Source organism: Prionailurus bengalensis, chromosome C1, assembly GCF_016509475.1.
Source record: "Prionailurus bengalensis isolate Pbe53 chromosome C1, Fcat_Pben_1.1_paternal_pri, whole genome shotgun sequence".
NCBI classification, from domain to species: Eukaryota; Metazoa; Chordata; class Mammalia; order Carnivora; family Felidae; genus Prionailurus; species Prionailurus bengalensis.
The window spans coordinates 108,275,412-108,291,712 of record NC_057345.1 but is presented as its reverse complement, the minus strand read 5'-3'; the positions used below and the strand labels follow the sequence as shown (position 1 = coordinate 108,291,712).

The 16,301-nt window shown below is 45.4% G+C and overlaps 1 protein-coding gene across 1 annotated transcript; it reads left to right on the top strand.

Annotated features, from left to right (window-relative positions):
• Window positions 1-934: 934 nt before the first annotated feature.
• PGLYRP3 (peptidoglycan recognition protein 3) lies at window positions 935-15,222 on the top strand. Its single transcript, XM_043576409.1, has 10 exons — window positions 935-1,278; window positions 2,227-2,468; window positions 2,703-2,798; window positions 3,948-4,055; window positions 4,879-5,080; window positions 7,837-7,955; window positions 9,118-9,270; window positions 10,511-10,709; window positions 13,895-14,013; window positions 14,680-15,222. Exons 3-10 carry the CDS (start codon window positions 2,744-2,746, stop codon window positions 14,856-14,858), a joined length of 1,134 nt encoding a protein of 377 aa, XP_043432344.1. The 5' UTR covers window positions 935-1,278; window positions 2,227-2,468; window positions 2,703-2,743; the 3' UTR covers window positions 14,859-15,222.
• The last annotated feature ends 1,079 nt before the right edge of the window (window positions 15,223-16,301 follow it).

Sequence of the window (16,301 nt, the reverse complement as noted above, 5' to 3'; positions counted from 1 at the left end):
GAGCCGTGCAGGTCCTTGCAGAGATATTCCCCTCATGGGAAGTGAGCTTGGAGTGGGTGAGGGACCAGGTGTTCTTGGTGGGGCTGGTGGATGCATGGGCCAAAATAAGTACTAGTGATGATAGCACATTGTGGATATCCACATTGTGGATAGCACATTGTGCCTTCTGGAATGTACCTTTCTGTTCCTCTGCCTCCATCCTACCTGTGCAGGTGGCCCTGGTGGAAGGAGGGTGGGGCAGTGGCCCCCATCCACAATCTTGACACTCCTGGAGCAGGTCTGTCTTGTTGGGGATGAAAAGTTTTCCTCTGCCTTTCAAAGTTCATTAAATGGACTAAAAATTAAATTGACATGAGACAGATTAATAGGAGAAAATCAAGGAAAGCTTAAGAAATTGTATACTTCCTATATATACATGGCAGAGCCCCAGGAAAACTGAGTAACTCCCTGAAATGGCCAAAGCCATCACCTTAGATACCATCATTAACTAAAGACAAAAGATGTTGGGGGCAGGAATTCAGTTGTGGGAGGTTCCCAGGAAAAGTACAGCAAACAAGGGCAAAGTTAAGCAGATATAAGTTATTGCTTTCTCCAGTGATAGCAGCTTCTGGAGATTGACAGTCACACCTGCATCCTAGTGCTGAAGGAGACACCCTTGCAAGTGGAGATTTCCCTATTCATGTAAGTGTCTCTTACAAAAGTGTGACTTCTTGGTTTTCAGAACTTCTCATGGCTCTTGTGTATTTCCTTATAAAATAACCAGTCTGGAATAACCAATATGCCAAAAAGGCGTATCTTAGGGTAGCAAAGTTTGACCCACTCAAGGCCAAGAAGTTCCCAGATGTTGGGTTGGCTGGGCTTCCCAAAGGCTGGGGATGAGGAAGCAGCTCAGGGAGCCTTGGGCAATTATGCTCTTTCCCAGGGAGGCGGAACCTGGGCTTATTCACAGGGTGACGCCTTGCTCTCAGTTTGAGTCTGGTCTCTCCCAGTTACTCTGGGTGCCCTGCACGGAGCCTCCTGGAAGCCTCAGAACTCTGTCCCCTCTTCACCTTCTATTAGGAACCCAGGTGTTCTTCTTCTATCCAGAAAGCCAGGACCCAGGTGCTCCCTTACCAGGGAGGGAGTGCCCTCTGGTGAGAGGCGTCCTAAAGGCCTGGGAGGTGGCAGCTGGAGGAGAGCAGGGCCAGAAGCCAAGTCTGAAGGAAGGAACTGCCAGCCAATGAAGGGCGGGCTGCCTGTACCCTGACCTGTGGGGCTGGGACAGCATGGGACCCATAGGTATTTCTGAGTGTGAGTGTGAGTGTGTTCCTTGTTGAGAAGCCCTCTCCCTTGGAAGGGACTGGACTCTTCTATCTGGCTAAAATATTAATATGGTGGAGAAAGTTCCTTGATCTTCCCTTTTGAACTCTTCCTCCAAATAAAAAAATTCTATTTTAAATTACACTAAATGAGTTTAGTTCTACCATGCCTGGATCTTTCCTGCCAACGTTGTGTGTCCTGGAGTTAACTCTACTCAATTTCTTTCCTTTCTGTCTAGCTCTGAATCCCTATTGATTATGTTTCACTTGGTCCTTATTCTGCTATTGCATCTTTATTTTAAGGATACAGAATGCATAGCAGTGTGAACCAAGGTAGATGAACTCTGGCAACAGGCAGGGTTGTGATTGGAGGTGGGGGTGGGAGGTGCCACTAGTCTCTGCCCTGGTGTGATGAGGGGCTGGGCTCAAGCCTTGTAATTTCAGCTGTGTGATGTGACAAGCTCAGGACAGCATTTGCCACTTAAACACTCATGGTTGGGAAAGTACCATGAGCAAGTGACCAGGATCCAAACCTTCTGTTGACCAGAATTGATTGCTGGTTTCTAAATAGCTTTGCAAAAGGCCAACCTGTTTTCTGGGAGGCCAGCCACAGGGCTCCATATTGGACAAGCTAATCCTTACCTCTCATTTGGCTAAAGAGGAAGGCTGACACTTTCCCACATGTTTCCTACTCTCATCTGCAATTGGCTCATTTCCTCTTAAGTGACAGTTTTTCCCAAATGAATGGAATACTGGGTATTATTAACCAAGAGATTGCTGGTCCTGATCCAGGAAGTTCCTATATGCTCAGGTCTTAAAACATGGTTCTAAACATTTTCCATCTGGGGACTACTGATTATAATATAAAAACTCTGGAGGACAATGATATACCTCATTTTATCTGAAACTTCCCTCTCTCATTTCTCAGTAGGATAACCAGGAGAAAAGTTGATGTTTTGTTGTCATCTTGGGGAACTGGTACTTCATTTTGATTGAGCATAAGCAAGCAATTCATTTCTGCCCAAGAGAGCCAAAAAGATTCCTGCAGCCAGAAGAGACCACAGAGATACTGGGGTTTAACCTCTTGGGCCCACGTTGAGAATCTCCAGCATCAAAAACTTGGACAGACTGTGGCAAAGTTCCAGGCAGAGGCTGTGGAGACATACCTGGGTATGAATCCTGATCTGCCACTACTGGTTGGGTAACTTTGGGCAAGAGCTGCTAGCACCCTCAACTTTACTGAGCACCTGCTGAGGGTTAGGCTCTGTGCTGAGGACCCTGAGACCTCTAGGCAGGTGCTGGCTCTCAGTTTGGTTGAGAGGCAGGCAGGAGTGCCATGCAGTGGGGTGGGTAGCCTGTTTGAGGAGTGAGCACAGCTGGGTTAACTGTTGACATCTCTTCCAGGGCCAAGGCCCACACTAACCCTGTTGGCACCCTGGGACCACATGAGGATGCTGCTGTGGCTTCTTATTTTCCCTGCTTGGGATTTTGGAGCTTGGGGTGAGTTTTCTTTCATTGGGTCAGAAGTGCTTTTCGTACTAATTGTAAGTCATCCTCCTTATCGCTCATTGATTGTTCCTTCTGGCCAGTCCTTGGCTCCCCATTAGAGCCTAGCTCAGGTGTCCCCTGCCCGACTGAGAGTGGCGCCAGTCCTCAGTAGTCTCCTCAGTCTGCCCAGCACACCTTGGCTTTAGTTTCATGGTCATGAATTTGCTCCTTGATGATTTCACAGAAGGACAGAATGGAGGCCCTTAGTGACCTTGACTTACAGACAAGGATACGAGCTGGGCTCCATTGCAGTAGTGACTTATCCAAGGTCATCTGACAGCTTTGGAGAGGTCACCAAGTATAGTGGCAGTGAACGCAGCTTGGGTCAGACAGCCTAGGTTGGAACCAAGCCCATGGCTTAAACCCATAGCATCTTAGACAAGTAACTTAACTTCTTTGAGCCTTAGTTTCTCCTCTGTGTTGAGGGAGTGGTTAATTTTCTTTGCTTATCACATATACGTGTTTTAAGCCACAGATCTGGTAAGGCTCTTGAAAGTGCTTGGTAAACTATAGAGCTGCCCTGTGGGAGGTGATGTTGGTGACACTGCTGGTTCTAGTAGGTTTTGCTCCTATGATCTCTGGTACTAAACAGGCAGAGGAGAATGAGGCATGTTGATGATGACTAATCCTCAGTTAATCCCATCTCAAAAATCTAGTTTGTGAGGTCAGTCACAACAATCTGCAAATTTCTGTATTTCAAGAACCTTGTCTGGATCAATACATGCTTGATACATGTGTACATGTTACTACCAAATAATGATGACCACCTTGGTATGTGACCCTCTGATCTGAACAAAGGTATGTAGGTGAGCCAGGAGAGCTAGAGCTGCTCAGACGAGGGGGCAGGAGAGATGGCAATTCCCCTGGAATGGAGGGGATTTGGGAGGGCATGAAGGTCTCACTGGGGCAGATGTGGGAGGCAGAGGTGGGGTGAAGCCAGAAACATCTGTAGTTCTCTTTTGTGTTGTTTCCTAGAAGATGTCAGGGGACTTGGGGGAGTGGAGAGGCTGTGGACTTTGGGGTGGGGATGTCGAGTCTATTCCTCTTCACTGGTCCAGGTATTCTCCAAGGACCAGCACTAAGTGCAATGTTCCTTTGCAGGGGATTCCCCACTGTTCTCCTGGAATGAAACCCAAGCCAGAGGATTATCAGAGGGGCTTCTAGACTTTTTTGTTGGCATCTCTCAGCTCATTCACAAGGGTCAAAATGGTGAGGTGGTTTGGGGTTAGCTAGGGATCCTCAGGTAGCCAGAAGTGTTTCTCGGGACTTAATTATACTTGGGCTGGGTTGGTAGGTGGGGTTGAATCCCACAAAGCTCCCATGGATTGCCATGAATCCTCAGGCAAAGGTGGGTTCCAGGAAGGAGGGAAAACCCAGGGACTAAGAACAAGGCCCCCAGTCTCCAGCTGTCAATAGAAGGGTAGAGACACCCTATCCCTCAGAAAGCTCCCAGATGCTTCCAACATAAAGATAGTGAGTCCTCAGGGGTCCTGGGGTCCTGTGCAGGGCTCTCAGCCCTGTCTACAGTGCATTTTCACATGGGAGAAAGACATGTACCTGATGCTCAAGGAACTTCCTAAGGGCTCGAATCTGAGGAGAGAAACAGAGCTTTCCTCAGAGAGTCACCGTTCTGAGGGGAGGCCCAGACAATAGACAGGTCAGAGACCCAGGGAAAATGCCAGTTAGGACAATGCATTCATACTGGGGTGCTTTAAGAGATGGCAGCTCAGAGTCCCATGGTTAGCACAGAGTGTCACAGGGGCTACTTTCTGGAGGTGGGAAGTGCAAAGCAGGCCAGGGTAGGGCTGAGGGGGGTTTGTCCTTTAGGATATACAATGAGGGAGTGTATGAAAACCAAGACAGCTTTACTTCTAATGCTGATGTAGAGACTGCATGGGGACTGCTTTTAGCCAGAATAGGCTATGGAGATGAGTAGGGGGGCTGTGGGTGGTGGAGGCATCCAGGGGACGCTCCCAGGCCTGCAGAAGAAATAGTAGTGCTTGCTGTATGCCATCCTGTGGTCCCCTTGCAGAAGCTCCCACCATTGTCTCCCGCAAGGAGTGGGGAGCGAGATCACAGACCTGCAGGGCCCAGCTGACACAACCTGTGGCCTATGTCATCATGAACCAGCTCACAGGGATGGAGTGCCAGGAGCAGGATGTTTGCAGCCAGAGGCTTCGGGGCTTTCAGTCCCATTCTGTCTACACCAAAGGCTGGTGCGACGTGGTCTACAAGTAAGCAAATGGGTGGGTCCTGGGGCCACATTCAAGTCTGCCTCTGAGGGGGCCACCCAATTTCCCTCATCTAGTTTCCCATCTTCCCATTCATGTTGCTTTTATAATGGATAAAAAATGTTAAAACAAATGAACAAAATCCAGAATCCTCAGAGGTGTTTAGGAAGGATGGCTCAGAGCCATTTATTCAAAGATGGTCTCAGACACTGGAGGATTCTGGAATAAGTAAGGGAGGTTGTGTAATAACTACAGTTGCCCATGGAGCATGTAGAATATTACAGTTTACAAAGGTCTTCACAAGCATTACCTAGGCCCTCCCATCCACTCTGAGGAATGGGTGGGAGAATGGGAGAACTTTACCACCCCCTGTGTCAAAGGTACGGATGCCATGGTCTAGAGAAGACAGAGAATTTGTTAAGTTAGGGAGTGGGACCTAGAGCTGTTTCCAGACTGCCTACTGATCCAGCAGTCTACACAAAGACAGTGAGGAGCATTCTCCCACTGGGTTCCTTGGAGGGCCACGTCACACTGAGGTCTGATCTCACAGGGAATGGTGGTGGGGATCGAGAGGGGAGAGCCCCATGTTAAAACAAATGTGATGTTGGGGCGCCTGGGTGGCGCAGTCGGTTAAGCGGCCGACTTCAGCCAGGTCACGATCTCGCGGTCCGTGAGTTCGAGCCCCGCGTCGGGCTCTGGGCTGATGGCTCAGAGCCTGGAGCCTGTTTCCGATTCTGTGTCTCCCTCTCTCTCTGCCCCTCCCCCGTTCATGCTCTGTCTCTCTCTGTCCCAAAGGTAAATAAACGTTGAAAAAAAAATGTGATGCATGGAGAGATCCTGAGGTTGTGTATCAAGTGTCCACTCAGGATTACCAGTGGAGGCCCAGAAACTCTTCCTTTCCCCCTTAATAATGAGGATAAGAGCGCCTGGGTGGCTCATTTGGTTCAGCATCTGACTTGTTTTCAGCTCAGGTCATGATCTCATGGTTTGTGAGATGGAGCGAGCTTCAGTCATTGGGCTCTGCACTGACAGTGGTGATCCTGCTTGGGACTCTCTCTCTTCCTCTCTCTCTGCCCCTCTCCACATGCACACCCACTATCTTTCTCTCAAAATAAATAAATATAAACTTAAAAAAATTTTTTATGAGGATGTGTATATAGACACACATAATCTCCAGTTTGTACGGTACAGCTGAGTGTTGCCATAAGGGACAGTTCACATTGGACTAACCAAAGGCTGCTGAAGAGTGACAGAGATACTTACTGAAAGTCTGGGCAGCAAAGTCTTCCCAATCAGTGGGCATACTAAGGCCCCACCCGATCCCCAGGCCATGTCAGTGCAGGGTGGGAGGTGGGCTCACCTCCATTCAGAGTCTTTAGGCATCCTTGAGAAAGTGTTCTTTCTGTGTTCCATTTGCTATGGAAACTCACAGTCTATTAAAAGTAGAATATGGCAAGAGCTGTGAAAACATAATTTCTGAAGAGTGTAGTTGGGAAGTGGAGAGTAAGAAAGTTAGAGAGACAGAAAGGAGGCAGGAGGTAGAGCAAAATAATAGATATATTGTTTTTAAAAGAAACTGAAAAAAAGGAATATTCTAAACAAATTTCTGTGATACAGAAGAGCTTACAGGTATTCCTAAGGAGAAACTGAAGATAAAGCCAATATTAAGGGATTCCTGAACTCCAACTGTTTATTTATTTATTATTATTTTTTTTAATGTTTATTTTTGACAGAGAGAATTACAGAACATGAGAGGGGGAGGGGCAGAGGGAGAGGAAGACACAGAATTTGAAGCAGGCTCCAAGCTCTGAGCTGTCAGCACAGAGCCCGATGCAGGGCTCAAACTCACAAACCACGAGATCATGACCTGAGCTGAAGTCAGACGCTCAACCGACTGAGCCACCCAGGCACCCCTTCAGTTGTTTATTTTAAATGTTCATGTGCTTTCTCCTATAATTAAAAAATAGGATGAATGAGTTCTCATTGCCCTGGAAAAGTGTTGAAATAATGTTCTCAGGTGTTTAAGAGTCACACATTTGAATTCCACTTTGAACCAACTGAATATATTTTTTTAATTTTTTAAAAATGTTTATTTATTTTTGAGAAAGAGTGAGACAGAGCATGAACGGGGGAGGGGCAGAGAAAGAGAGAGAGGGAGACACAGAATCTGAAGCACACTCCAGGCTCCGAGCTGTCAGCACAGAGCCGGATGAAGGCTCGAACCCATGAACTGGGGGATCACGACCTGAGCCGAAGCCGGATGCCTAACTGACTGAGCCACGCAGGCACCCTAGAACCAACTGAGTATTTTTTTAATTAAAAAATTTTTTTACCTTTATTTATTTTTGAGAGACAGAGAGACAGAGCACAAGTGGGGAGGGGCAGAGAGAGGACACAGAATCCAAAGCAGGCTCCAGGCTCTGAGCTGTCAGCACAGAGCCCAATGCAGGGCTCGAACTCACAAACCATGAGATCATGACCTAAGCTGAAGTTGGACGTTCAACCAACTGAGCCACCCAGGCGCCCCACCAACTGAGTATTTTTAAAGTGAGGTTCTGGGACACACAAGTAAGCTAAGTCACAACATAATTTAAAGTATATTCCCACATCTCTTGGAAATTTAAATGGGTTATCTATGTCCCACTGTTAGGTAATTAAAACATAGTACTTATTGATGAGCGTTTAAAACACTTTTCCACTCTGAGGGTGGGTGAGAGGTCTTTAATTTGCCTTTAAATCCATGTTTCCTTGCCCTGCAGCTTCCTGATTGGGGACGATGGCAGGGTGTATGAAGGTGTCGGCTGGGATGTCCAAGGCATGCATACCCAGGGCTACAACAACATCTCCCTGGGAATTGCCTTCTTTGGCAATAAGATAGGTAATGGTTGTCCCCTCGGACCTTCTGCCAGAGAGTTTTCCACACTCTCTTCCTCCACTCCCTTGTCTTAACACTCTTGTCTCTCCAGTCTACAACATACTGGTCCTCTCTAACCATCACCCTTCTCTCTCTCTGTCTCTCTTTTAATGTTTATTTTTGAGAGAGAGAAATAGAGCATGACTGGGGGAGGGGTGGGGGGGGGGAGACACAGAATCCAAAGCAGGCTCTAGCCTCTGAGCTGCCAGCACAGACCCTGATGCAAGGCTCAAACCCACGAACTATGAGATCATGACCTCAGCTGAAGTCAGACACTTAACCAACTGGGCCACCCAGGTGCCCCATCCCTTCTTTTGAGTTCTTTTCTCCCTTGGATTCTATGATATAGCTTTTTTGTTGTTGTTCTCTTCTTCCTCTCTGGTCTGCACTCCTGTTTGGTAGCTGAAGCCACCACTGACACCGCTTAAGCTCTCAGTTCTTACCATCACTTCTGGAGTCTGATGTTGTATGGCACTGAGTCTATACCTATGGATGGCAGAGGCAGAAAAACATGGCTTCTCTCTTGCTGGAACAGCAGAACCCAGCCAGAGCTGGCAGCAATGAGGTCTGGGAAATGTAGTTTGAGGTTTCTAGCCCCTGCGAAACAGAGGAGGGCTCAAGAAAAAAAATGGAGTTAAGAGCTAGTAAGTGAATAACTGGAACCTGCCAGGATCCTCATTTGCCAACTGGGGCTAGGAATAGCATTTATCTTGGAGGTTTTCAGTGAGAATTATATGAGTTAATGGCTATAAAGTGCACTTGCCACATGCCTGATTGTGGGAGTTCCTAAATTCTGTTCCCTTTTCCCGCATGCTAAGGCATACCTGATTTAGTCAAGTTGGCCTTCCTTTGCATGTAGCTTTAATTGCTGCCCAGCTCTTTCACCTAGAGATGGAGTATAAATAAGGTCCCAGTTTGGCAATTGGAAGAGGTCACCAATTTGGCTTCTAAGAGCTCTGTCCAAGTAGCTCCTTGTCTCTTAGGCCCCATTTTGGCTACTGGATTTGTTTCCTGTCTTCCAGTCTATCAGTTATTCAGACCTAGGTGACTTCTTATCCTCTCCCAGGTCTAGATCAGGATGGAATGTCTTGCTGACAGTTCTTGGTCCCACGTTATCCTCTTTTAGGAAGCAGTCTAAGCCCTGCTGCCTTATCAGCTGCAGAGGACCTGATATCCTATGCCATCCAGAAGGGTCATCTGTCACCCAGGTATATTCAGCTACTCATCTTGAATGAAGAGGTCTGTCTGGTCCCTCAAAAGCCAGTGATGCCTAGGAAAGGTAAGACCCTCAATCTTGCCTCACCTTCCTGCCAGTTATCACTCAACCACATTAGGGAATGCTGTGTCCTATTGGTGTTCACTGGCTTCTTGGATCAAGAACACCTCATGCTGAGATCCAAAAAATTCTGACAGGCTAGCTTCCTGGCCTCCTCTCCTTCCCACTAGTGTGATATAGCCGTGAGACCATTCTTGTTAGCAATATGTATGTGCACACACTTTCATTCAAGCAACAAATATTAACTGAATACGAGGCACTATTCTAGGAACTGAGAACACAGCTGTGAACAAATATACAAATCTGCACATTTCAGTGAAGAAAGACAGAAAATGAAGAACTCAACAAGTAAAATACATATGATGTCAGATTGCATCAAAACTATGGAGAAAAAGGAACCATGATAATGGGATGGGGTAAACATTTATACAGTTTTGTGTATAGCAGGTGAGTACACACACATACACACACACACACAGCATTCTAAGAGCAAAACCCAGCCATCCTGCAGCATGACCACACACCGAGAAAAACGAGTCAGCAGGTAACACTGACATCAGAGTGAATATTCCAAGAAGTAGGGTAATAAAAATCATGTGCTATTTTGGAGTGAGCAAGCAGTGACCTAAAAACAGTACAATATATCTAGCTTTCTACTAGAGTGGACCTTTTCTTGGACTCAAGGATATTTTTATTAAGCTTTTTTTTAAACTAAGTTTTTAATAAAATGCTTCTGGCTTTCAGATGGATGCTATCTTCAATAATGATATTTTTAGCATTTTTAGAGTTTTTTATATATTTTGAATTATTTCCATATACACATGATCAGTTCAGAGTCACAGCTGATTTCTTCACATTGTCATGTTTCATAGGTCCACACACCTACATAAATGTGCAATATATCAAGTAGGTAGGCAATACATCAAGCAGGTAGGCATACTTTGTCTTTTGAATAAAATGGCCATGCCTCTGTACAATCAACAGTCCTTCCCCTTATGTTCATATAATGATTTCCACAGTTGTTATCAGAACCTATAAATTTTTGCCTCTGTCCCTTAGCTCCAGGCACATGACCCAGAAAGTTCCTGTCTGGACTTTCCTAAATTCCAAATCTTGAGCTTACATCAGGAAGTGGCAATGGGTGCCAGAGGTTGGGGAGACTGAGAAGGAATCCAGTCTGCAGTTATGAGTTTGCCCATAAGTAGGTGTGTTCCCATGCTCTTGGTTTTTTACCTTACCACAGCTTGCCCCAACATCATTTCACGGTCAGTATGGGAAGCCAGAGAGACACACTGCCCTAAAATGAGCCTCCCAGCGAAATATGTCATCATCATCCACACCGCTGGTACAACCTGCAATGTATCCATGGATTGCCATATTCGTGTCCGAGATATACAATCCTTCCACATGGACACACAGCACTTCTGTGACATTGGATATCAGTAAGTGGGATTGAAAACATGCCCTCCTCTTGTTGGGATGAGCACTGGGTGTTGTATGGAAACCAATTTGACAATAAATTAATGTTAAAAAAGAAAAGAAAACATGCCCTTCTATTCTTCAGGACTGTAGGAGGAAGGCTGGGGAAGGAGCTGATATTTATTGAACCCTTCTTTGGTAGTGGGTGCTTCACATAAAACATCACATTTTATTCAAGCAAGTCTCTGGACTGAGTATCAGTTAGATCATAGCTAAGGGTTAGTTATCTCTCCTGGGCATATTCTCTATGAGTGGTTGGGAAGACTCTGAAAAGACATTAACAACAATAATGATAAAGCAAGACCATGAGACCCTTACGGAAGGCCATTGGAGGATTGTGCCTTTTTATGCAATCCCTTCCAACCACTCAGGGTCACAGGCCCTACTCACCTCCTACCTTACTCTGGCCCAACCTCAAACTTGCTCCCTCTGATGTTAGAATCCTATAATAACTCTGGTATAGTTTACTCCATTTTATAGATACGCAAACTTTTCACCTTCCTGGGCCTCTTTTGCCTCATCTCTGCAACAGGAACAATAATACCTTATCTATTTGAAGATACAGAGTGAAGTAAAAATGTTCTTTTTTGGTTCCTTTAATGCCAGATCTATAATAAAGAAACACATTAAGTTAGTGGAATGGCAGAAGCCACTTGGAAGATGACTTGGAATTTTCATGGAAAGAATTTAGGTTTAGCATATGATAAATTTCAATTACTCATCCATGACTTAGTTACAATAAAACCATAGTCTCAGATAGATATGTGTCTTTTGCATATGTGTCATTCTGGGCTGGTTGCTGTTCTCCTTTTAACTCCCATTTTAAAAGTAGCCTTTGCCATCTAGATGTCTTCTTTAAAGAAATGTCTGTTCATATCTCCTGCCTATTTCAAATTGGATTATTTATTTTTTTGGTGTTGAGTTGTATAAGTTCTTTATATACTTTGGATACTAACCCTTTATTGTATATGTCATTTGCAAATATCTTCTCCCATTCCATATGTTGTCTTTTAGTTTTGTTGACTGTTTCCTTCTCTATGCAGCTTTTATTTTGATGTAGTCCCAATGGTTTATTTTTGCTTTTGTTTTCCTTGCCTCAGGAGACATATCTAGAGAGATGTTGCTATGGCCGATATCAGAGAAATTACTGCCTATGCTCTCTTATAGTATTTTTATGGTTTCAGGTCTCACATTTAGGTATTTAATCAATTTTAAGTGGAATTTAAGAAACAAAAAAATAAACAAAAGAAAAAGAAGATAGATAAACCAAGAAACAGACTCTCAATTATTGAGAACAAACTGGTGGTTTGTTACCAGAGAGGAGTTGGATGGGGGATGGGTAAAACAGGTGATGGGGATTAAGAGTACACTTATGATGGGCACTGAGTAATGTATAGAATTGTTGAATCACTATTTTGTACAACTGAAACTAATATAACACTATATGTTAAATGTACCAAAATTAAAATTAAAGACTTAATTAAAAAATTAAAAGCAGCCTTTGCAAACAGGAGGAAACAGTTGCTGCATTTTGCAGGATTTCCCACAGCCTTGCTATGATTAATTAGCACAGACGAGAGAGTTGTTCATAAATTTGGAAATTCCAAATGGCAAATGCTCAGGGAATGTTAGTTTTCCTTTTTCATTCAGTCTTCAAGGACTTCATCTTCATTCCTTGATTTTACGGTATCTCCCTTTCATTCCAGCCTCATGGTGTGTTATCTCTAACATTGAATGGGCTCCAGTTAAGACCTTCTTGATCACCATTTTCTAACATTTTAACCAAAATTTATTGAGTGTTTGCTATGTGCCTGGTGCTTGGCAAGATAGATATGGCTCCTTCCCTCATGGAGTACTACAGAGAAGACAGTGAATAGTAATGACAATCCTTCATGTTAGACACTGTGACAGATAAGGAACAGGATAGGCAGAGGATGATCTTCTAACAAGACTTTGGTGGAGTTGGCAGTAATAGGAAAGGGCTTCCAGAGGGAGGGGTATCAAGGCTCTGATGTGGGTAAGGAATGGGGATTAGTGGGGCAAATAAGGGTGAGGAGTGCTCCAGGTAAGGGGAGCAGCATGCTCTCTGGGGTCCAGAAAGGGCATATCCTTGAGGAACTAAAGGAGCTTAATTCATATCTAAAAATACATTTCAGCAAGAGGACTGGTGAGAGGTAAGGCTGGAGAAGCCAACAGGGACCATATCAGAAGAACTCAGACAGACTGACTCTATTTGAAAGGCAACTGGAAGTCATGCCTAATGATTGGATTTGTATTTTAGCAAAAGCACTTGAGGTGCTGTTTCAGGAATGGATTAGAAGGAGGTAAACCTCTGGGCAGGGAGCTATTGAAGTAATCCAGACAACAGGTTATGGTGACTTGGAGCAGTATGATAGCAGTTGGCATAGAGAAATGGAGGAATCAAGGTCAGAGATATAGCCACGTATCCTGATAAACCATGACCAATGATTGGATGGGACTGGGAGAGGGAGAGAGAGGGGGAGGCAGTAAGATGATGTCCACTTTTTTGGCTGAGAAAATTGCAGAAGATGGGTTCATTTGGACATGTTGATTTTTATAGATAGTAATTAAAGCCATTGGACTGGGCAACTGTCCCAGGAGACTTGCTGAGTGACAAGAGAGAAGGGGAAGGCCAGAATCCTGAAGAGCACCATATTTTAGGAAAAGGAGGTGGGTGGAAGAGAGCCCTAGGTGGGGGGAGCAGCAGAGTAGAGGAAAATAGGAGGGTGTGGGCTCCTGGAAGCTCTGGGGTGAGAACATTTAAAGAAGAGTGTGGCTAACAGGGTCAATGTAACCAGAACAAAAACAAGTTTCCATTGTATTAGTATCAAGACAGTCACTGGTCACCTTGGTGGTGTCAGACTCAGTGGAGTTGTGGGAACAAAACCATGTTGGAATGGGCGGAAGTTGCTGTTATTGCTTGTGATTATCTTCAATTCTTGGGTTCAGCGATTATGGAGTTTTTGTTGTTGTTGCTGTTGTTTGGTCTCATACACATTGGCACATAAAAGATGTTCACTCTATACCTGATAAATGGAAGAAAGACTGAATTAATGATTTAAGGGGTGAATGAAGCTAATTCTCCTTCCAGGAGTGACTTTCTCTATTTTCCTTTGTCCAACCCCAGCTTCCTGGTGGGACAGGATGGTGGTGTGTATGAAGGAGTTGGCTGGCATATCCAAGGCTCTCACACCTATGGCTACAATGATATTGCCTTAGGAATTGCCTTCATAGGCAACTTTGTAGGTAAGGGGTGAGCATGAAGCAGAGAACATTCTAGGGGGATGAAGTTTAATATACAATGTCTGGGAAGCATGGGGGAAAAGGCAACATTGAGGTACTTGGCAGTGTGTTTAGAACATTTCAGATTTAAAGTGGACTCTCAATATAGGACACAGGTCCCCCAGAGTCCCTGCCAGGGAGAACTTTCCCCCAAATTCACCTGTCCCCATACTCAGCCCTGTCTTTATAGCCATACGCAAGGCAAGCATGGATCAAGAGAGAACACCATCCTTTGCAAATATGGTGTTTTTCTGGCTCATTTGGCAAATGTATTCTCCTCCCTGGTGAATGTTGGGGAGCCCCACTGCCTGCTATGGCAAAGCAGTGGATGGTCCAGTGGTGCCATGTCTGCCTCACGGTGCTTGCTGTGGAGTGTTGTGTTGTACTGGAGCTCTCTTCTAGAGTAGTTTTGAACTTTCTGGAAGGAGCTTTGCAAGGAGGAATCAGAGAACAAAATGACTTTGTTTTCTCTTTGTGCTTGGCTGCCACAATTAATGTGAATTTGTTGGTTATGGTAGTGGTAGGTATGGTAGGGGTGGGGACAGTGGGAGACTGGAATCTAGGAGCTTGTCCCTTCCCTAAGCATGTAACCTTAAGACCCTAAAACTGATGGGAAAATGTGTTTTGCAGAAAAGCCGCCCAATGCTGCAGCCCTGGAGGCAGCCCAGAACCTGATCCAGTGTGCAGTGGACAAGGGGTATTTAACTCCCAACTACCTGTTGGTGGGGCACAGTGATATTGTCAATACACTGTCTCCTGGGAAAGCTTTGTACAACATCATTAAGAGTTGGCCTCATTTCAAACACTGAAGGAGCCCCTGCTCCTTCTGAGATTGCTTCTCCTACCGGGCTACTAGGTCTCCCCTGTCCTCACCCTCTATCCTGACTCAACACCTGGTGTTGTCCCCTCCATGTCAGCCCCATCCTGCCCCTCCTTTCTCATGTTAGGATGATCCTCTCCTGCTAGCACCACCCGCCAGCAGCCCCAAACCCTAGAGCTGGGCATACCCAGCCTTTGAGTGAGCCCCACCTTCCTCACTCCTCATTTTCTCCTCCCCTGGGCGCCCAGCTCCTAAGCCAGGTGGGAAGATGGGCTGATCCTTGTTTGACTTCTCATTCCCTCTCTGGCTGCCCCTCTGCCCCATGTACCTTCCCCTGCCATCTACCCAGCAGGGTAGATGATAATGTTTTCATTAAAGTTTGTGGAGCTATGGTTATTCTTGTTGCTATTGCTGTGACTTTGTCCCAGGCAATAGCTTGTGTAGGGGTCAAGAGCAGGCTGTCCCAAAGTGTGCCTCTTGGGCATACTGATTATTTTAACTGAAAGTCACGTCAGGGGCACCTGGGTGGCTTAGTCCATTAAGTGGCGACTTCCATTCAGGTCATGATCTCGAGGTTTCTCTAGTTTCTCTAGCAGAGTCCTCTCTGCTGTCAGCATGGAATCTTCTTGGGATCCTGTTCCCCTGTTTCTCTGCCCCTCCCCCACTTGCACGCTCACTCGCGTGCTCTCTTTCTCTCTCAAAAATAAATAAACATTTAATAAAGTCACTTCAGAGACAGCCTGTGCAAGAAGGACACTCAGACCCTCCTCCACCCCCCTGAGAGAAGGAATACATCTCCCATGTGAAAGGTACCCTCCCTGTAGCAGGAGCGAAAGAGAGGAGGCTGTATAACAACGCTTGTTACTTTTTACTAATTTACCACCCCGGCCCAAAATCTGTTTAGAATCCCTTACGAATTGAAGCTCCCAGTGTTAAGTTTTCTTGATCCTGTTAATACCTCACAGACTTATTGTCTATTTGTCTGAAAAGTGTAAAAACTGCCTGCATGGTTATTTCTTTGGTCTTAATTTCATTCCTGGACCTCTGTGCACATTTAATAAAACTTTGGTTTTTTTCCTACTGTTAATCTGTGTCCTGTAAATTTAATTGTTAGTCCAGCAAAGACCTTGAGGGTAGAGAAGAACTTTCTCTTTCCTTCAGTATCTACTAGTCCTATTTGCAGCAGGAAGGATGTGCCTTTGCAGGCACCAGCTGAGGCAGCCGCCAGGAGTCTGGCACTCCCTAGGAGAGTAAGCTGGCCTGAAGCTTGGGGCGCACAGGCCTTGGCAGGTCTGACAGAGTCCATGGTGAAGGAGGGACACCTTTTTCACAGTGTCTGGCTGTCAGGTTGTGAGGGGCTCTAAAGGTCATCTTGACAGTTGTTTTCAACAACTGTAAGCTGGGGGGGAATAGCCAAATGAAGTTTTATTTG